At 39.9% G+C, this 20,968-nt stretch overlaps 3 protein-coding genes across 7 annotated transcripts; all 3 read left to right on the top strand.

Moving 5' to 3' along the window:
- Positions 1-3,322: 3,322 nt before the first annotated feature.
- Positions 3,323-4,503, top strand: LOC103991103 (probable cytokinin riboside 5'-monophosphate phosphoribohydrolase LOGL10). The gene is made up of 7 exons (XM_009410462.2): positions 3,323-3,442; positions 3,524-3,621; positions 3,723-3,753; positions 3,852-3,951; positions 4,040-4,110; positions 4,190-4,333; positions 4,420-4,503. Exons 1-7 carry the CDS (start codon positions 3,323-3,325, stop codon positions 4,501-4,503), a joined length of 648 nt encoding a protein of 215 aa, XP_009408737.1.
- Positions 4,504-8,150: 3,647 nt separating this feature from the next.
- LOC135616658 (ubiquitin domain-containing protein DSK2a-like) lies at positions 8,151-14,688 on the top strand. Of its 5 annotated transcripts, none has more exons than XM_065116084.1 (8): positions 8,151-8,553; positions 12,460-13,185; positions 13,250-13,461; positions 13,539-13,646; positions 13,715-13,773; positions 13,969-14,000; positions 14,178-14,264; positions 14,377-14,688. In XM_065116084.1, exons 1-8 carry the CDS (start codon positions 8,331-8,333, stop codon positions 14,520-14,522), a joined length of 1,593 nt encoding a protein of 530 aa, XP_064972156.1. In that variant the 5' UTR covers positions 8,151-8,330; the 3' UTR covers positions 14,523-14,688. The 5 variants fall into 5 exon arrangements, 4 of the variants coding, with proteins under 4 accessions (XP_064972156.1, XP_064972154.1, XP_064972152.1 ...); XM_065116082.1 differs by having other exon boundaries at positions 8,153-8,553; positions 12,409-13,185; positions 13,751-13,773; XM_065116080.1 differs by having other exon boundaries at positions 8,154-8,553; positions 12,409-13,185.
- A 1,371-nt stretch (positions 14,689-16,059) lies between these two features.
- On the top strand, positions 16,060-19,546 carry LOC135616657 (WUSCHEL-related homeobox 8-like). The gene is made up of 3 exons (XM_065116079.1): positions 16,060-16,642; positions 18,669-19,172; positions 19,252-19,546. The coding sequence occupies exons 1-3, from the start codon at positions 16,363-16,365 to the stop codon at positions 19,335-19,337; spliced, it is 870 nt and encodes a 289-aa protein (XP_064972151.1). The 5' UTR covers positions 16,060-16,362; the 3' UTR covers positions 19,338-19,546.
- Positions 19,547-20,968: the final 1,422 nt, after the last annotated feature.

Below are 20,968 nucleotides of genomic sequence, written 5' to 3'. Positions count from 1 at the left end.
GAGAAATCAGTTTTTGTTTTTACTTTCTATTGTGCATGTGATGTTATCTTCCCAACAAGTGATAGAGCAGCACGACTGTGAGTGAGTATTATCGCGAGTCACTTTGCTTAGTTCTGGATAAGTTGATATACCAAGCTTTCACTAAGTCTCTAGTTGATCAATGCTACCGCAATGAAGCCCTGGTAAGGGCCTAGGTTTCTTGGTCCTTATATCTTCTCAAAACTGATTTTGCTTTTCTAGGTAGCACCACCACTACGTCATAAGCCTGGTCGACAGGGTGTACGATGCAAGGATGTTAGTGAGCCAATTATTTCAAGCAAACACAAGCCTCATGGCAAGGGTGGCAAACCTGGAGAGAGGCTCCATGGCGGTTGAGGCCCAAGTCACGAATACAATCATCTTGTTGGGACAAACCCGACAATAGTTGGAAGAGTCCAGGGGATGCCTAACGAAGGCTGAGTAGCGCTTGGGAAACTTGTGTTGTCGTTTGGAGGAGGCCCTCGAGCGGGATTACTTACTGGAGTGTCAGTCGCAAATGGGCTTTGATGAGTTGATGGCCTCGAAGATAGAAGCCCGGGAGGTGAAGAAGCGATGTTGTTCAGGCGATCGGGAGCAGGAGGTGGTCACCGTGTATAAGGAGTAGGAGGGATTTTATCGAAGGCTATGGGGGTAGAGAAGGACTCTTACCATTATGGGTACCTTGTAGCCCTTCGGCACTTCCAGACTCAGTATCCTAGGTTGGCCGTGGACGAGGACCCCTTTGCACAATTGCCTACGGATATGAAAGCATCTTGGGGGAGGATCTCCTCTGACGATGGCTCTAGCTCTAGCTTTTCTTCCTCCTCCAATTGATGCTTTTGTTTTCTTATTTTGTATAGATTCTTAGGCCCAGATTATGGGCTTGTTTCTATGTAGTAATGAAATTTATCAGCTTTTTCCTTTCTAGCACTATGTGCCTATTCTTCCGTCCCGGTGATGTTTTGAGGGAGCCGTCTTGTTATCTCCCGTTGATCATTTATTCATAACTATCTTCTCCGGGGTGACTCTGGGACCAAGACTGTATGTTTGTGGTGCACCCACCTATCGGTCTCTTCCTAGCATCCTAAGACCATGGCTTCGACTGATGTGTAATGATTGGCACTTTAAAGCATCTCTGGGATGGTCAGGGGAGATCTCTTGACCAGAAAAGGTGGGTAGGCCTCAGGCCTATCATGAAGGCTTGGGTTATTAGCGAGGGCATGGGCATCCTGAATCCCTTGGATTTTCCTAGCAAAATGGGTGATAAAGGTGGACAAGGGCTTGTCTTCCCTCTACCTGAGCCCCAACAAGACAATAACCGAGGGCTTTGGTCATACATTGGTGAGGAAGTGAAGCTCGAATTCTTTGATGAGTTGTAAAAAGAAGGAAATTAAGAGGGGTTTCAGACAATATACCCTGGCATATTATGGCATCCAAAGTACTGAACAGAATGCGACAATGTGCTTTATAGGATTGGAGCTGTCATCAAAAGTTTCTAGGTTGGGGAGGCATAAACTGACTAAGATAAGCTCTTTTTGGATGCTTCACATAAAGGGAGAAACATGGAGTGCATCAGGTTCACTGTGGGAACGCTGGAACTACTGTTGGACCTTGTCCAACTGTGGATTCATGGCTTGGAGTTGTGCCTTCATCGAGTCTTCCCAGGAGTTGATTGATTGGGCCTCAGATTCTGGTATAGTGTGGGGGTGGCTTGACGGAGCGATGCATTTCATAGTTGGGGGACGCGGAGTAGCGTGACTCACCCCCCCCGACTGGGGTTGTCAGTTGTGGCAATTGGGGGAGGAGAGGGGTGATGGCTTGTATCATCTCAGTGAGGGCTTGAACCTACTGAGTGTGGCTTAAGAACACTTATAACGGGATGTATAGGGAGCTTGTGCTCGACCCTATGAGGAAGTCTTGGGTCATTGAGCAGGCATCAATAGTGCCCTGGTGTTTGGGCCGAAGTGGAGGCGTCGACCTGCTGAGAGGGGGGGTGCATGCCCTCCCTACTCAAAGGGGCCCGGGTCCATGGGTAGCACCTCCTCACTGGGGTGTTCATTAGGAGGAGTGTTGGAAGGGTGTTCCTATGACATTTAGCCCTCCTTCTAGTGCTAGAATTTTAACATATGAAAACTGTCGACTGGTAAATCAGTTAGGTTGGTTCATTACCGATGGTGTCGGTCCTTCCTAATGACTCCTCCTTGCTGACGTTGAGAGCTAGCATGGTGAGTCGGTGCGGAGAGCTTGCTGGGGAGGTGGTTCGCTAGGAACGATCTAGCCCTTGTATGGTGGAGCCAGATTAGAGAGCTAGGTCATCCTTGCTATTGGGCCACCTCCTGATTGCATCTCCGGATGGCACCAGGATTCCTACACAATAGGTCTGTGTCGGGGGTGTCCCGACTCGACCCCTCCGATACTTAAATCAATGAGACAGAAAGGAAGGTTAATAATGTAAGTGAGAGAGTGACGAGCTAGTTTTTCCTGTTTTCCAATATGATCCGAGGCTTAGCTTTTATACCTGGGTGATGAGCAGCCTGAACGTGCATTCGCCATGGCCCCCCTTACCCTGTATGGCAGAGGCATTTAATGAGGGCGACTTGTTGGCATGTGTCCTTTGGTGTTTGAGGTGATTCATTGGGGGCACACTTTTGAGCTGACTTCATTGTCGTTTTGGGTTAGACAGAGAGTGGTCCCTTTATCGATCGTCGAAAAGGGAAGGTTGGTGAATGCTAACCATGCTGTCAATCATTAAATACAGAGGCATGAATTCTACTAATGTATCAGTCAGGAGTAGGTCATGTGAGCTCATTTCTAGAAGTCGGGGTAGGTGACGTGACCTCATATTGACAACCATAGGGAATAATCGTAGGGTCAATTATTAATGTGGAGGCATGACTTCTGCTGATGTATCAATCAAGAGTATAAGCTCCAAGTCGGAGCAGGCGACGTGACCTTATGCTGATAACCACATGGAGTAGGTGGTTCATGAACTTTTACTTAGAGATTACTTACATGACGAAAAGAGTTGAAGAGTGCCAAAATTATCTCTATCAGTACCTTCTCTCGTGCTGTCCTCATTCATTCTACATTTAATCGGGTCACAATTATCTGTGTGACCTTTCAGTTTTCTAATTAACTTCATATATCCTAATAAATTTAGTTTATTTTTCCAACCCGCACGTTTATTTTTCCGCAAACAGAGGTCGTATTTATAATGAGGAGAAGAAGTGACACTGGCGCAGCGGAAAGAGCCGATAGAAGGGAGAGAGAGAGAGCGGGGTGGCAGCTTCCAAGTATCCGCGAGATGGAGGAGAACAAGGTGGGGAGACCATCAAGGTTCAGGAAGGTGTGCGTGTTCTGCGGGAGCAGCCCCGGCAAGAGGAACTGCTATCAGGATGCTGCTGTGGAGCTGGGAAAAGAACTGGTAATTAGCTCGATTCCCGGTGCTCCCTTTTATCCTTCGTGAGCTTGCGATCATGGTGTCCTCAAGCGAGAGTTGTCACAGGTGGCCAGGAAGGTTGGCCTTGTGTACGGAGGTGGGAGCGTGGGTTTGATGGGACTGGTTTCCGAGGCTGTTCATAGAGGTGGTGGCCATGTCATTGGGTAAGCATGCACAGATTGATTTCAGTGCCAACATTGTTTTCTGTGCTTTCTCCTTCCTGTCCGTCCCTCCTGTTAATCCCCACTTTGTCGTGTTCTTCTAGGATTATCCCGAGGACCCTAATGTGCAAGGAGGTGAACCATCTTTGATCGCCATTGCTTCTCTGTTCCAAGTGCTTGTTGAAATGCCATCTTTTTAACAAGCATGGTTGGTTGCTTGTTTGTGGATTCAGATCACCGGAGAAACAATAGGCGAGGTGAGACCAGTGGCCAGCATGCACCAGCGCAAGGCCGAAATGGCTCGCTACTCCGATGCCTTCATCGCACTGCCTGGTCTCTATCTCTACCTGTGGTTGTCATAGCTTTCTCTCCCCACTGCTCCCAGTTTCATCTGTCTTTACGGCTTGTATCCGTGATACAGGCGGGTACGGGACGCTGGAGGAGCTCCTGGAGGTCATCACCTGGGCTCAGCTGGGCATCCACAGCAAACCTGTAAGCCTTTGCCGTCCGCTCTACGTACTTATCTGGTAACATTCGGGTAAGTAGAGAGTGCGTGCTCTTGGCATGGTAGGTGGGCTTGCTCAATGTCGACGGCTACTACGACTCGCTCTTGGCATTCATAGACAAAGCTGTAGACGACGGCTTCATCCAGCCAATCCAACGGCGTCTCGTCGTCTCGGCGTCCAACGCCGGAGACCTCGTCCAAAAACTCGAAGTAACGGCCGCTCTTCTCTTCACGTATCTCCCTTCCCTCTTACACTATGCTCTCAATTCGACTCCAAACACCGATTGGAGCTGCAGGAATACGAGCCTGTGCAGGACGACGTGGTTGCGCGGCTTCGCTGGGAGATGGAGCAGGTTGCATCTCGGGAACGGTCTCCATGAACCCTGTTCATGATTTGTCTGAGACTTGGGGGAAAGCTTGGCCTGTGTTCGTACGTCTTTTGCTACTATCGTCGTAGCCTTTCACTGAAACTGTGCGTATTTAATCCGACAAAAACATCGTACATTGGCTTTTTATGCACCTATTTGGTACAATTTGACCTAACCCAACCCATCTAACCTGATCAAATGGGTAACAATTTGATCCGATGACATGGATACGGATGAACAGTAACCAGAAGAGAAGTTGCACTCGGGTGTATACTATTACGACGTAGTAGTAGAGCTTTCTCAAGTGATGGATCCAAGGGTTACCATCAAGTATGTGATTAGATTCCTTCAATAGGGGACGTACATGAGTCATGCATCGCGTTGTCTGAATCTTCCTAATATCAACAACAAAGAGTGACATCAAGTGAGGAGCCACTTATACGAGACTGGGATCGACATTTGAGAGGTGACCAGTGGAGGGGGAAGAGGAAGAGAAGGACGTTCCGTGGCGTCCGACGAAGATGTGGGGTTCGCGTGCACGGCAACACGAACACCCATCTCTGCGCCCCCCCCAACATGTCGGCCATGGCGGTAGAGATGGATTCCAGTGATACCACTCGATACCGGCGACTGGAAGCTGTGGTTTCTCTCCTGTGTTCGCATCATGTGATGCCACAGTGCGCTCCCGTTAGAATCCTGCTAATTATTATGGTTGTCTTCTTCCCGAGGAGACACTGTGGGTGGTGTGGTGTGGTGTGGTTCCGATCTGTGGCCATGTCCGATGATCAATCATGGAGACTTAACGACCCCTGCGACAAGACTTTTGAGCTAACTTAGCGTGCTCTCTGCTAGCTTTTTGTGCACAGCTGCTTCCCGGTGGGGGCTGCACGCCCTGGCAGCGGTGGAGTGAAGCACAAAGGCGGCCGGGCGTGGAACTCCACATCGTCTCTCCCCGGTGCAATTAACCGAATGTAATGATGGTTGTGCGGATTCACGTGCATGGTTTCACGTAGTGTAATCCTTCTTCTATGCTTCGCCTCTACCAGAGAAGCTCTGGTTTCGGTTGTGTCTTGTCGCTGTTGCGCACAGGTGGGAAGTCGATGGAAGGAGAAACCACGCCAGATTAGTATTAAGGAAGGATAGTGCATGATAAAATTATTATGATTCTCTTTAATATTTTAATAATATTTTTTTTTTATAATTTTAAATCATAAAAATTATATCAAATAAATCAATAATTTATTATTAATTAAAATTTATATAATTATCATATTTTGTAATCTTATAAATTCATACGCATTATTAATTAAAATTTAAGACAGTCATTTCTTTTATTGGTATCATAGCTTTATACTCTAATTTCGAGTTTTTTCTTTTTTATTTTACCTTGAGTGTTCAAGTCATCTACAAGTCTATTTTTTTCTAAATAAAAATATATTTATGATCTTGAAGTCAATATTGTTACTATATCAATCTCTACGATTGTTTCTCTTACCTTATCATACTATTAATTATGGCTTATTTTATCAAAATGACTCTCGTTTGTTGTTTTATATATTTTTAAATATTGATTGGATAGGTAATAAGAATGATATGACATCTATTTGCACTTATATTATTATTTTTATCACAATCTAATCGTTCGGAATTCCAAAAAATAATGCTATGTTGCAAGATCTTTAGAGAGGCTGAATATTGAGCAATTACTTTTATAACTATTGAATTTTATTGGATTCAATTATTGTTATGTAAACTATTTGTCATATTCTTTTATCCTTCATTTATATATTATGATAATATCATAACAGCGTATCTATATAATAATTCTGTATTTTACTCTAGAATGACACATAACTATCAATTTTAATCTTGTTCGTGATAAAGTTCAAAATGATAAATTATGTGTCTCTTATGTCTCATCTTCTAATCAAACTATAGATGATTTTACTAAGCTTGTCTTGCAAACAATTTATTTTACTTCGATCCAAGATCGATACCTCCGATAGCACCATCATCTTGTAGGGGCATATTAGAAAGGATATTATTGAGAATAATAAATCATGATAAAATTATCATGATCCTCTTAGTATTTTGATAATATATTTTTTTAAAATTTTAAATTATAAAAATTATGATAATATATTATCATGATTCCATGTAACGAGGATCATGACTCAACACGATCACCTCATGATTTATTATTAATTAAAAATTATATTAATATTATATTTTATAATCTCTTTTTTATGTATATAAATTTGTATCTATTATCAATAAAAAAATTATTTAATTATTTCTTTCGATTAGAACAACCTGCACTATGTTTGCAGCGTTCTATGACTGCAGTGACACACTTGGTGTGATCACTTGCTATTACTTGAAGGTAAAGATTGACAGTGGAATCCTCTCTTGTTTGTGTTTACATGGGATTCAAAGTGAAAGATTTGATGATTTTTCTTGACAAACACTCTTTTCTTTTTGTCAGAACGTATATTCTATTTATATATGTATATATATATTTACAGACGATTAGATCTCACGATGGGATATAAGCCACAAACGGAGAAGGGCGGGCGGCGATCGTGACAATGGAAGGAAGAAGCAGCATACAAGTTGCTTCGACAAGATCAACTGTTCCATGGTGGCTTAATGATTGGCTATTAGCAGCAACTCCTAACACATTGGCAACAAATGAATCTTTCTTGGTTCCATTGGGGAATTAAGCTTGATGGCTTCTCTTGTTACATGTCATGCAATGGTGGCTGCTGGTTAGACTTGGGAACGAGAACCTCATCCGTCCTCTCTTCCCCAAGCTTCTCTCGGCCACCACAGGGCTTTAGTATAGGAATGAGATCTTCTCTTTGGCCACCATTGCATGACAATGGTGGCAATGGACCAAGTGTTTTATCAGCAAGAAAGATTATTTCTATCAAACCATGTCTAATCTTATATGTTAGAGCTGAAGAGTGAAGGCCTCGTAAGAAGTCAGAGGTCATTCTTCCCGTAAAGACATTATATATCCTTCTTCCCCGACGGATAAAATCATGTGAATCCATTTCATGATAATAATTACTCACATATTTGGATCACCGATATACTTTCGATGAGGATACATTCGATATTACACTAGTTTAAAATATTAAATCACACATGATTTTAATACTCGCTTATGTTACGTTATCTTAGAAGATAACTTTGATAGGAGGATTCTTCTAATTATATTTTCTAGACCTTATATAAAATATAGATTATAGAGATATTTTCTTTCTATCTTCGTATAATTATGATTATACGAAAGATAGAAAGAGAGGAGAAGTGTGTCACTAGATATCATTAATCATAATATAAAAATATATAGAACTAAACTTTGGTCTATATTATTTAATTTTAATCTTAGTATTAATTTTTTTATATGATATTATTTTATGCTTGTCTTTTTATAATCATCCATTTCTAACTTCATTATATTTATTTTAAAAATTAAAAATATAAAAAAAATAAAAAAAGAAATTACGATCAATTTCTTTGTGTAATATTAATTACCGCATATTTATTATTATTTCCACATAATATTAATTCCGGAGTTAATTACCGTATCTTTCTTTATGTAATATTAATTAGCGTATCTTTGTGTAATCTTAATTCGAGAGTATTTGGCGTAACGAAACCGCCGTTACAAAACGCGAAAACAACTCTGGAAGCTTCCAATCCCCTCCTCCTCCTCCTCCTCCTCCGGCCAGTCTTCCCTCTTTTGTGCCGCAGTAAGAGGCCCAAATCCCCTCCCGTTCTTGATCCTATCGATCCTTCGATTGGATCCGATCCTCCTCGGCGCGGCGTTCATGGGCGCCGACGGGGACCCCGACGGCACCGGCGACTCGGACACCGTCACCCTCCAAGTCCGGTGCTCCAACGGGTCCAGGTTCTCCGTAGAGGCCGCCCTCGATTCCACCGTCGGCACCCTCAAGGCTGCCCTCGTCGAGAAATGCGACGTCCCGGCGGAGCAGCAGCGGCTGATCTACAAAGGCCGGATCTTGAAGGACGAGCAGACCCTGCAGAGCTACGGTGCGTCCAGTCACCCTTCCCCCCCCCGTGTTGTCTCCCTCTTGTTCCTATTGCTGACGCTTTTTTCTCTTCATGCCTCCTTTTCTTGTGATATTACGTAGAACAGTTATTTCTGTGGAGTAAATATTGTCATTCTCATTTTCACAAACATTTTCTTTATTTTTGTTTCTTTTTATTCCATTGTCTGAAACATCAGGATGTACCTCGAGAACGAGAGAGATGGAAAGAAGAGCATAAGGAATGAAATAAGTGACGCGTTAATGGGCTTCTAAAAGATGAGATAGCTTTCAATGCTATAAATATAAACGAATTTTATTATATTATCTGAGCACAAGTTAGTATGGAGAAATGCTTTTTCATCCTTGTTGTCATCTTGATTACCAGATACCCTAAAACTGAAAGCAAAGTGTTGGAAAAAAACTAGTTGAACAACCTTTTCCTTCGATCAAAATCTTAAGTCTAAAGGAAAGAACATATATATAAGAAATTGCTTTGCTGAGATGAGCTTGTAGAGGCGTGCATTGTCCCTGTGGAAGATATAGGTCTCACTAATATAATTATCCATGGACCAATATAGTAAACAGTTCTGACCATAAGGTTCTTGCTGCACTTGTAATTGGTGAACTAGACTAATGACTATTTATTTGACTTATATAGCAGCATTTTTTTTTGCTAGGATTTAAGGTTTTTTGTCTGCAATATGGAATTGCTAATAGGTAAAATTTTTTAATGCGGTTGTAAAAGCTCTAGACCACCTATTCTAATAATCTGGTTTTATTGGATGAATTTAAACAATGGACAAATGAATTTGTTTTTAATTAGTGTTGGCAAAAGAAAATTTCCATACAGATAGAAGATTTGACTAATGTGTAAATTTTCCCCTGAATCGCTTTGAACTAATTTCATTAATTATGGTGGAGATGTATGAACAAGCCATTGCAAATAGGCCTTTTGTTCTCTTCAGCATAAACAAGAATTATGCAATTTTCATGTTTAGTATTGATTTATTCTTTTTTGTTTTTAGTTATGCCTTATGTTGTCTTTGTTTAGATGTGGCCTTTTTTTAAAATAGCATGTGCCTGCTTTAATTGATTTGTCGGGAAACTAATTCATTGTCCTCAACCTTGATGCTTCTTAAATTATTTTCTGTTTTGAGTGTTGGTTAATCTCATTAATGACATGAAATTAGGTACTTTTTACAAAAAGATCAGAGAGACATGCTAAAGTATATATGCCATTATAAATGGATAGATTCTTTTAGGCGTCAGGCTTGGCATGACTCTTCAAGCACATGCTGATACTTACTGAAAACTCACTTGGGCTTAGTTGTTCTACTCGAGCTTGGGCCTGTCAAATATATTTTGTCCAATCAACATGCATGCTTCTGGTGTTACGACAGCACAGCTCATTGAGGGTCTAGTTTTTCCATCATGGAAGTTGTAGAAACATATCAAAGAATACCTGAGAAATTGGACATGCAATGGATGTTTGTTCCTAAAATTAACTAATGAGTATAAAACAATTGATTTGTTAGTGAAACAAAACAATTAACCTGTGCATGAGGCCATCATTTCTAGCCTGGCAGGCTAGTTCATGCTGTAAGGTAGTTTTGAGCAATAGATGTCGGAAGGGTGGTTCCAGGCTTGCAGCGTTGTAACAGCCAAGTGAGAAATCATTCTAGTGCATACATATTTTACCAGTTACTGTGGTTGACGGTACAGGGACTTTATTCGTTGTTATTACCAAGTCATTCAGTATGCATCAGTTCATTCCTCTAGAATGAGAAACTTTGTGGATAGCCTCCCAATGTTAAATTGTGACATATATGAAAGAATGGATGTATCTAGGAGAATTTCAGAATTTGGGTGGGTATGCATGCAATAGCCCCTAAATTGATGTAGGTTTTCTTTATTTTTATTAATTTTCATTGATTTATTTGTTGTTCTTGCCTTATGAACAAATTGGGTCAACTGATACCCTTTGACTGTCTGTTTCAAGCAGGCTATAATTGTTAAGAAGAGAGACAAAAGCATGCTCTGATTCTCGCTAAAGGAGCAATTAGCTGATGGTAGATATTATTATGGCTGATTTATTTCCTATTTAAGATTCCTTCTAAGTTTTACTGGGTTACATAATAATTTTATATGGGGGCTCTCGGCTGAATAAGTTCACATGAACTGTTGAAGGAAAAAAAAAAAAAAAAAAAGAGATGGTCATAGAGGCCCTTACTGTATTCCGATTCTATTTGTTCCTCTATTCTTCTGTTGATTTTCTTCACACATTTCTTTTGGGAAAATCCAGCCAGCTCTAGACACTTTATTCCTCCAACTCCCGAACAATAAAGTGCATCCAAATATGTTTTGAAGGAAGCAAGTAGAAGGCAATTTAGAGAAATTTAAAGTGAGGGCCTATTGTGGTAGAGAACAGCTTTGGTGAAGGAAAAAAAATGCAGAAATAATGATAATGAAGGAAGATAAAGTATATGCATAAACCACAATAACTAAAAACTTCTTTATCTGGTTCATTACAAATTGTCTTGAACTTTTCTCTTTGACACTTTGCAGTTTAATTGGAAGTCTAACAATCCATAATAATAATAAAAAACTTTACATCTAGATCACATATTCAACAAAAGACTTCTATGATGATTTATATTGCAATTGTCGCAACAATTTATTTAAAGAAGCTAAAATTATGAATGATTTTTTAATTGTTAATAACAGCAGGTTTTTTGTGCATTTTGAGTTGACTCGAAGTTGTACTTGCAGAACATGGGAAGGCCTTAATCCTAAGTCCAGTAATCTGCCAAAGTTTTCCATTCACAGAAGAAATCTAGTTTATTGTGGACTGCAGCAGCTTTTGACTGTTCAAGCTTATTGGTTTTTATAGGAAAACTAAGTTTTTGACTGCAGAAGCTTCAAATTCTATAATAGAAAAGCCCTAAGAGATTTGGACTTCGGAGTAGAATAAAGAGAATTAGTTCAGGTTTTATTAGAGGTTTTCGTAGGAAATTTAGTTTCGGTTGAAATATTAACCAAAAATGAATGCTTATAAAACCACCAGTAGTGCAATTTGGTCCAAAGCACTTCGGAAGGTTTGTATTGAGCTATGCATTTCTCTTGGTCTTTAATGAACTATGATATGATATTTTACTATGGTATTTTGGGGTGTGAATTTGGGTTGCTCTAATAAATGGAAATAACAATGTTTGAATAAGACTAAGATTGGCTTATAAGGGTCTGATGGGTGTATTATTGTTAATTTCAGTATAAGCATTTTGGTCAGTAGCTCAGGTTTAATGAAGTTAACAAACCAATTATCCTATCAGGTCTGGTCGTAGCAATTGATCTTAGAGTCGACGTAGTATTGAAGCATGATAAGGGGCTCAAGTTAGAAAGGACTACCCATGAATGGAGTCAAATGACTCGTCACGGTGTGGAGCTACCATTAGGCTACCCCACATGCACAATGCCAGGGTTTGATTTGGACTATATGTTAAGCCTTGACGAAGGTGTCAAGCTCGTAAGTTGGGTCTTTAAGCATAATTTTCAGAAATTGGAGATGTTGATAACAGTGTAGTTTATTGGCACATTCAAATTGATAATGGGAGAATTTTTCATTTTTAACATGTAAACTGGTGAGAAATGTTTTTTATATCTTTTTTTATTAATCCAAGCTATTATTACTCAAATGTAGTGTTGGATGCTTGTTTGGATTCTCAAATGTTTAAAATTACTAGCGTACTAATTTAGTAAGGAAACCAACTCAAATCTTAGATGTGGTTGGATCTCTTGGTGTCCATTTTGATCAATTATTTTCTAAGTATTTCTTTTTCTTTTCATTTTTCTTTCGTAGGATTGGCATCAAATCACACAATTCATTTGATTCGTGCTTTAACACCACCAGCTGCATCTGCTGAAGCAGCAACAGCTAGCCATGAAGCTTCAAGGGAACCAAACAATACTATAGGTGTCGAGACGGCTGTTTCTAATGAAGGTGGGCAATTTGGAGGAACTGATTCTGGAGGCATGCTCTTTCGAGGCATTGGTGTTAACAGGAGAGATGGCACAGGATCCGGATTTTTGGGATTTGGCTTACCAGAACTTAACCAGATGCAGCAACAGCTGGCTCAGAATCCTAGCATGATGAGGGAAATAATGAACATGCCTGCCGTGCAAAGTTTGATGAATAATCCTGATCTAATTCGAGGCATGATAATGAACAATCCTCAAATGCGTGAAATCATAGACAGGAATCCTGAATTTGCACACATTCTTAATGACCCCAGTACTCTCCGACAGTCTCTAGAAGTTATGAGGAATCCTGAACTAGTGAGAGAATTGATGCGGAACACTGATAGGGCTATGAGCAACATTGAATCATCCCCAGAAGGATTCAACATGCTTAGGCGCATGTATGAAACTGTCCAGGAGCCATTTCTAAATGCTACAACCACTGCAGGGGAAATGGGGAATGACTTGGGTCAAAACCCATTTGTGGCACTTTTGGGTAACCAAGGTGCTACACAGGCAGGAAATCAGACACCTAGTCAATCTGGAACTAGTTCAGATGTAGCAACGGAATCTGCTGCACCAAACAGTAACCCACTTCCCAATCCATGGAGCAGAACTGGTAAGTTGTTTTGTATTCTTCACATGGTTTATTGGTGGTCATGTGCTCAAAGTTAATGCATCAGCAGGAGCTGCACAGACTACCAACTTGAGTTCTGCGCCTGCAAGTGATGGAAGGTCTACAGGCATTGCTGGGTTAGGTGGATTTGGTTTGCCAGAGTTGGAAAGGATGGCTGGTGGCGTGCCTGACCCATCCTTTTTAAATCAGCTTTTACAGAATCCAGCCATCATGCAGATGATGCAGAGTCTCCTCTCCAACCCTCAGTTTATGAATCAGGTATGTGTATTCCATTGTGAATTTGGTAGAACTATCATCGTTGCTTTTCCATTTTTATGATTGTTGCTTATCATTAGGTCTTGAGTCCACAACTCCGTGGCTTGTTGGGATCCAATTCCCAGCTTAGTGACGTGTTGCAGAACCCGGAATTGATTCGCCAGCTTACTTCTCCTGAGACGATGCAGGTAACTTCATTGGCGATCGTATTTTATATGTGATGTCCTGTTATTCAGTTTATTCTTCCTGTTTGCAGCAACTTCTATCTTTTCAACAATCATTTTTATCCCAGGTTGTTCGGCAGCAGCCAAGACAGTAAGTACCACCTATAAAACGTTACTTTTACTTTGTTAATCTGCTTTATCATCAACTTTTTTTATTTTATCACTAATCGAAAGAAGTTTTTATTTCATGTCATAAGATTTGATTGATATTTCTTCCTCTTGCGAGTTTTCTCTGGCTCTATTTTGATCTTTGATCTATATTCTGATTTTGTGCTCCTTGTTGCAGGGAACAAAATCAGACCAGTGATGGTATGGCAGGTATGAGGAAATAATCTGATGCATCTAATCCTTGGGTCCTGTTGATACACGTTCTTTCATAAATCTGTGATCTGGTTGTTCTAAATATCTCAAATACTTCCGACTCAATCATAATACCGGACAATGGGCTGATACTTCTTCAGTCAAATGTGCATTTATCATTTTGCTTTGCTACAGGAGTAACGAACAACAATGGGCTGGGACTTCTGATGAACATGTTCAGTGGGCTTGGGTCTGGTACTGGCGTTGCTAATAATCCTGATGGTTGTGCATTCTATGCCATGTCAAGAAATACTAGAACATGTTTTTGCTGCGAAAATCTGAACCCTGAAAAAGTTGAGTATTAAACGTTTCCGTTAATCTCTTTATGTTGCAGTGCCTCCAGAGGAGCGATTTGCGACACAGCTGACCCAGCTAAGAGAAATGGGTTTCTTCGACACTCAAGAGAACATTCGTGCTTTAAGTGCCACTGCTGGCAACATCCATGCGGCCGTCGAATGGCTGTTAAGGAATCTTGAGTGATAGTGATCATGTTTGCTCTGCCATTTTTAACATAGCTCGCAACCGTGGTGATGATGATTTCAATGTCATAATTTTGGCAAGGCATAATCATACATACATATTTATACACACTGTTGGAGAGCTGTGAAATCTGCTGTGCAATTGTTTGATTTACACGTTTTGCACCTGTCACTGAGTTTTTTGTTCTCTCTCTCTCTCTCTCTCTCTCTCTCTGTGCCGACAACTTTATAGCTTGTGCTCATCACAAGTATGCAATTTAACCATTATGGCCTTTTGACAACTTTTCACTGTGATTAAAATTTTTTTCAGGCCAGACTGCTTGAATGCTTTGTTGCGATCTGGATTTCATTTGTTGTTTGGCTTGACTATATTTGCTTTGAGCATTTGATCGAAGTGTCTTCAGGGTCAAAACACAGGAAATTTCACTCTCAAATCATGATCCCATGAGCTGATCCTGTCAAGATTAAATGTGAAGTAAACAAAGGCATCGACTTTGAAAGGATCGGTATGGAAGAAGAACATCTTGTGTTTAAGTACAATGGATCACCGAAACAATAGTCAAAGAGACAAAGATTGCATGATCCACATGATAACCCCCATTTCTGAACCACACCTTCCTCGATCCCTCGTCCATGATTGCCTCCCTGGTCAACACAAATTGCTGCTGCCTTCGGGCCTCGATCGAGTCCACATGCTGCCGATGTTGATGGGTGAATTCCTTGTCTTCTCATGGTTGACTGTTCTCATCTCTCCTCGTGGTTTGCCTTTTTTCGACCTTCCTAAGACATCGACACTTGAATTTTACTAACTTTTTTTAATTATATACTGTAAGATAAACTTAATGACCATTTCTCCCCTAATCCATAATATTAATTAAATATCAAGTCAAACATGGATAGGTAGATATATGATCTATTTTGATACCATGATAAAGATTTTAGTTAGATTATTAGCATCTAACAATCTTACGAATATGTCGAATCTATATTAAGTTATAGTAAAAAAGAAAAGAAAAGAAAGGAGGTGAATCCATGATTTCTAGTTTCAAGTGATAGTACGAAACCTTTTACATCCTCTCAAGCTTATTAAGCATCATTACGATCTCCATTCACGAAAGGAACTTCGATATAGACGTAATCGTTCATGTCTATACGAAAATAATTATTTATATTATTTAATATTTTTAATTGATAAAAAAAAGAATGATTGTATTGGATATTGAAAAATAATTATATTTTAAAAATGTATGGGTATCATCATATGCTATAATTTAATTTTTCGATAATAAGTTGAAATGATTATATTAATGATACCAAGAGGAATAGAGTCCAACTTTAAAAACTCATAAAAATATAAATAAATATTTAAACACTCCTTAATTTAGATATAACTTATATGTATATTAATGATGTTAAAATATTTATGTAGTCAATTTTAAATAGTTATTGTATATATATATATATTTTATTTTTTTTAAAAAATAAATTATAATTCGAACTATCCATCACTTAAATGCCGGTCTCTTCTTTCGCTTTCCCCTCCCTCCTCTTCTATCTCTTCCTTGCTGGTTATCTGTGCACGCAGCGAACGCAGTACTGCTGCACCAATACCACGGACGGAGCAGAGGCGTCGGTGGTCTTGGAAAGGGCGCATGAACCTTCTCGAGGTCGCGCGTGCTGCCGGGTGAGCTCTTTCCGTTCTCTTCTGTCCTGGTTTTCCTTTACTGCCGACGCTGCCGTTCCTTGCCCTGTTTTGTGCGAATTGCTGCGGATAGATGCGTGGTTGAGCGCCGGAGCTGGGAAAGGAGGGGGCTTGACGAGGCAGAGGTGAGGAGGGGCGGATGGAAAGAGAGATTGGTTGGAAAAAGGCCAGGGTTTTGATGGAGGCGACGCGAAGAACGGGGTGGGTGTGGGCTTCTGGTGGTAATGGTGAGAGGAACGACGGAGACGAGGGGAGTGGAGGAGGAGAAGGTGTGGCAGTGGAAAGGGTTCTCTTCGTGAAGGTGATGACAGACGAGCAGACGGAGATCCTCCGTAGTCAGATCGCCGTCTACGCCACCATATCCGAGCAGCTCATCGAGATGCACAAGATCATCACCGCCTACCAAGGCTCCCTCTCAGGTGACCTCCTCTTCTTCTTGATGTAATCTTCATATTCCAGGTCGTTTAGAATGTGTGACAAATGTTAAAAGAACGAATTTTTATGGGGAAACATGATCTAGCCGTGTCACTTTGTTTCCATGTGTTGAGATATCGACATAATTTTGACTTTTTGGACTTAGAATTGTTCTTTCCGCTTGCCTATTTCTCATTAGTCAACGCTGTGCTTCCTTTTGGCAATGATCTCGACATCCTTTCTCTTTTCCCCTGAAGTTGCAGGCATTGGGCTTTCCTTTTTCTGCTTTCCATAGAGCAACTGTACTTCCATGCATGCATCACTTTGATGCTGTTTTCGATCCTTTTTTGGTGCAGTAGTTGTGTTTCGCCAAATCATAAGGAATTGTATTACATGATTTGCCTACTCGAAATGGAACAACTCTGTTGTTTCTGTTAGTTGAGCATATTTAGAGGGCTAATGCAAGTGCGGGAAGTGCACAACATTTTCTGGCGACATTTTGAGGTTGTTTTGGTTCCAACTGCTTGGGATGACAGGGTTGATATGATTAAGGTGCTGATCTTTGTTTCCTTTTACCTTGGGTACTTTAGCACTGTGCCACGGTGAGTGTTCTCCTTCGCGACTCGAGTGATCAGGGTTTAATGCATGGAAACAGCCTTAAGCACCGGTGTTTACATGAAGTATTAAAAATTTGAGATATTGTTGGTCAGTGCCCTGTAGTAGTACTTCGTGCGGTTTGACCTTATTTGATGATTTAGATTGTTTCGTCTTGCCTTATTCATTATAGGAACATATAATTTTCTTTTATGAGGCTTTAGCGTGCAACAGAACCGTACAGAAAGAACTCGATGTTCAATTTTTGTTCTAGAATTGGTTTTTATCATAGTGCTGCTATCTTTTGTGGGGAGGAAAGTCTGAGTTATGAAGTAAGAACTCGTGCATGCCTGATTATGGATGAGTTAGCTTGGTGTTACTCAAATGAGCGTGCTACTGTATTTAAATGCTTGAAAAAACAATAGAATACACTAGGTGATTGTTAAGGAGGTACATCCTACTGGATCTGATTCTTGTGGTTTGTGACACTTTGTGACTTCAAGCATAAATGTAAGAAAATGTAATTAGCTATATGAAGATTATGAGGAAGGGGGCTGTATTAGGAGATTCTGACAGGATCTAGGTGATATGAAATCTGTAACAGTGCTGTCAATTAATTTTGGATTTAAAGAAGAGTTCTGATTTTGTACATGTTAAAGAGCTTACCTTTCCCCATGCTTGGAAGATCTATTAGCTTTTGTTTATATGCCGATAGGTAGGTATCATGATGGAGTTACCTTTTGTGGTTTTTGCATCCTGAGTTTCATGGCATTTTGTGCTCCAAGGAGCATGGTTACGTTGTAATCATTTTGTTACTGATTTAATATAATTTTCTTTCTGGTTTGGAAAAAAAAATACAAAATGATGGTGTTTATGGCTAGGTCGATCATTGTTGCACAGAATAAACAAATTTTTTTACTCGCAGACCTTGTTGATACTTCACAGAATAAACAAAACATTAATATCTATTCTCTCTGATCCCCGCGCAAAGCATCGGGTTTTGATCTATTACCTACAAACTGCCCACATTGTTTTACAGAATTATTCAGAAGTGTTTGTCTTAGGCATAAAATTTCTTAATTTATGAAAAAATAAACAAGAACCGTGGACTGAATCTTTCACGTATTCCAGTGGCATCATGAAGACCAGTTGACAAAAATAACAATTGACACTCGATTCATTTTCTGAAGATAATAGTTGATCATGCACCTTATTCTAGTTACTTAAAACATTTGAGTTCATATCAATATGCTGAAAATACATGAGTGCTTTTATATCTTCCCTTGTTACCTGCAAAATTTACATGCACTGAACAGCTAGAACACCGATAAAAGTTTAATCACTATTACAGAAACCATTTATAGTTTGACCGAGTGGAAAAATGATTGATTGTTTCATGCTGTTTACCTTCTCTATACATCATGGTCATTTGTCTAGGAATGAAGCTGGGTGGAATCTATGTTGATCCCCTATTGGCATCCGGTGGTCACAAACTCACTGCTAGGCAGCGATGGACTCCAACAAGTATGCAGCTACAAATGCTTGAGACCATCTTTAATCAAGGCTATGGGACTCCAAGCAAGCAGAAGATAAAGCATATAACAATTGAGCTATCACAACATGGTCAGATCTCTGAATCCAATGTCTACAACTGGTTCCAGAATAGAAGGGCACGATCAAAGAAAATGCAGAAGATGGCTGCATTGCCAAGTAATTCTGAGTCTGAAATTGAGACAGATGAGGATTCCCCTAATGAAAAGAAACTTAGGCCCGATAAGAATGTGCCTGTGACAATTAGAAGTGATCCCATCTACAATATGCAAATAAGTGCAGAAGTCCATCTGTTAGATCAAACACAAGGCATATACCAGTTGAATGGCAGTTCAGAGTGTTGCGGCAGTTTGGACCAAATGTCCTATGCAAATGTTCTATCAACCCCGAGTAGGGTTTCTTGACTTTTCCCCCATCTTTTACCTTTGTAAGAATTTGTTTTTTTTTTTGACTTGATTAATTGATGCAGGATTAGACCACTTGATGGATAAGTTTGATATCCCGATGAGCTTTAGCCCTTTCCATCCGGGAGAAAGTTACGATGGCATTGGTTGACATTGCATCTGAGTTCGGTTGATCATCACTCGAGGATGACACAAGTCACATTTAGGGAACCACACAAGTTTATTGGGGGAAATTGGATGGATTGCTTTCGGGACATCATATTTGTTATTAGGATTGACTAGATCTCTCTTTGTCATCCTTCAAACAGTTTTCTTGTTCCTTTTTACAGCAAACATTAATAACAATATGATGTTCATGCATTTATACATTTTTATCATCTTTTTCTCCAGTTTTTAGTGTTTCTTCTTCGATTTCTTCCTTCTGCTTGTATCTCTTTTGGATTACTTCAAACATAATAGACTCAGTACCTTGAAGACATCTTACAGAGCATGATCCTTCTACTGAATAGGATAAAATTAGCACCCAAAACCAAAACAACTTTCTAGTTTCTTCACTAGCAATTAGATTTAGCAGACTTGGGTCTGGTTTTTGCTGCATGATAGAACAACATGAACAATTGGCTTTTCTGCCAGGGAGAATGTGCTCTTTTTGATTCCCACTGAAGATTGTTGCAGGTGACCATACACCACTGGTGATCTTTGCTCCAGGGAACCTGGAAGCATTTATTGCATGTCTGATATAAGTTTCAGGATAGAGTTGAGTTTAAAGTGTCCACAGTTTAGCTGGAACTCCAACACAAGTAAATAGAGTTGACTTTTTTTAAGCATGTGAAAAGTGACTAAGCTGACCACCTTCAATCAATGTTTTAGTAAGGTTGACCTCCTACCAAAAAAGAACTCTATGTCTAACAAAGACAAAATGTAAATAGAATGAAATCTGCAACAGTATCTTATTGCATCTACACAATTTACTGACTCTTTCACTACTTTTTTTGGGAAAAATAAGTTGTCCTGCAGGGTGTTGAAAATTAATTTGAAGTTGGTAGGATTGAATCATTCACAGAGAAGAGATTACAGAGAAGAAATAAAAGAGTTACAATATTTAAATTTTTATTTTTTTTATTTTGCAAAGGCATAAGATATACATAAATAAATGTCCTAATCTAATATCATCAGAACTATTAATATGCACTTTTGTCATTCAAAATTTATCTTATCTTTGAAATATTCATGCAAGAGATAGAGATTTAAATGACTTAAAAATAAACCCTATTCAAAGAATAATTTTTTAAATAATTTTTATATATCCAATAATTTCGGAAGGAATAATTTTTATCGTGTTTCTAAAACTCGATATTTATATATCCATTAATGGCACTCTCGTAATTTTAATTTTATCCGGAGAGAATTCGTTGGTTGCGACTGTCTCGCCTCTCTCTCTCTCTCTCATGGGTTTTGATCCAAAAAGAATCCATCTTTCGGTGGAAGCCCTCCCTCGATTGAGTTCTCCCATCGCAAGAAAACCCTAATCGCCGCTTCCGGGGAACGAGGTAGTTATCTCCATACTTATAATCTCGTTAGCTTTGATACGATCCATCGAGTCCGATCGATCTTGGCACAATCTCACGTCAAGGAACCATCTTTGGGTCTTGCTCGATGGTTTCTTGTAGCCGAACGAATCCTCGTGGGGTTTGGCTGATGGTAGCTGAAAGTTCCTTGCTTGATTCTGTCCTTGTTCCTGAAATGAGAAGATCCGCTTGGTTCCTTGGAGGTTCGATTGAT

The sequence above is a fragment of the Musa acuminata genome, chromosome BXJ2-7 (genome assembly GCF_036884655.1).
Source record: "Musa acuminata AAA Group cultivar baxijiao chromosome BXJ2-7, Cavendish_Baxijiao_AAA, whole genome shotgun sequence".
NCBI classification, from domain to species: Eukaryota; Viridiplantae; Streptophyta; class Magnoliopsida; order Zingiberales; family Musaceae; genus Musa; species Musa acuminata.
The sequence above is the reverse complement of the archived record's forward strand: the minus strand, read 5'-3'. Positions and strand labels throughout refer to the sequence as shown.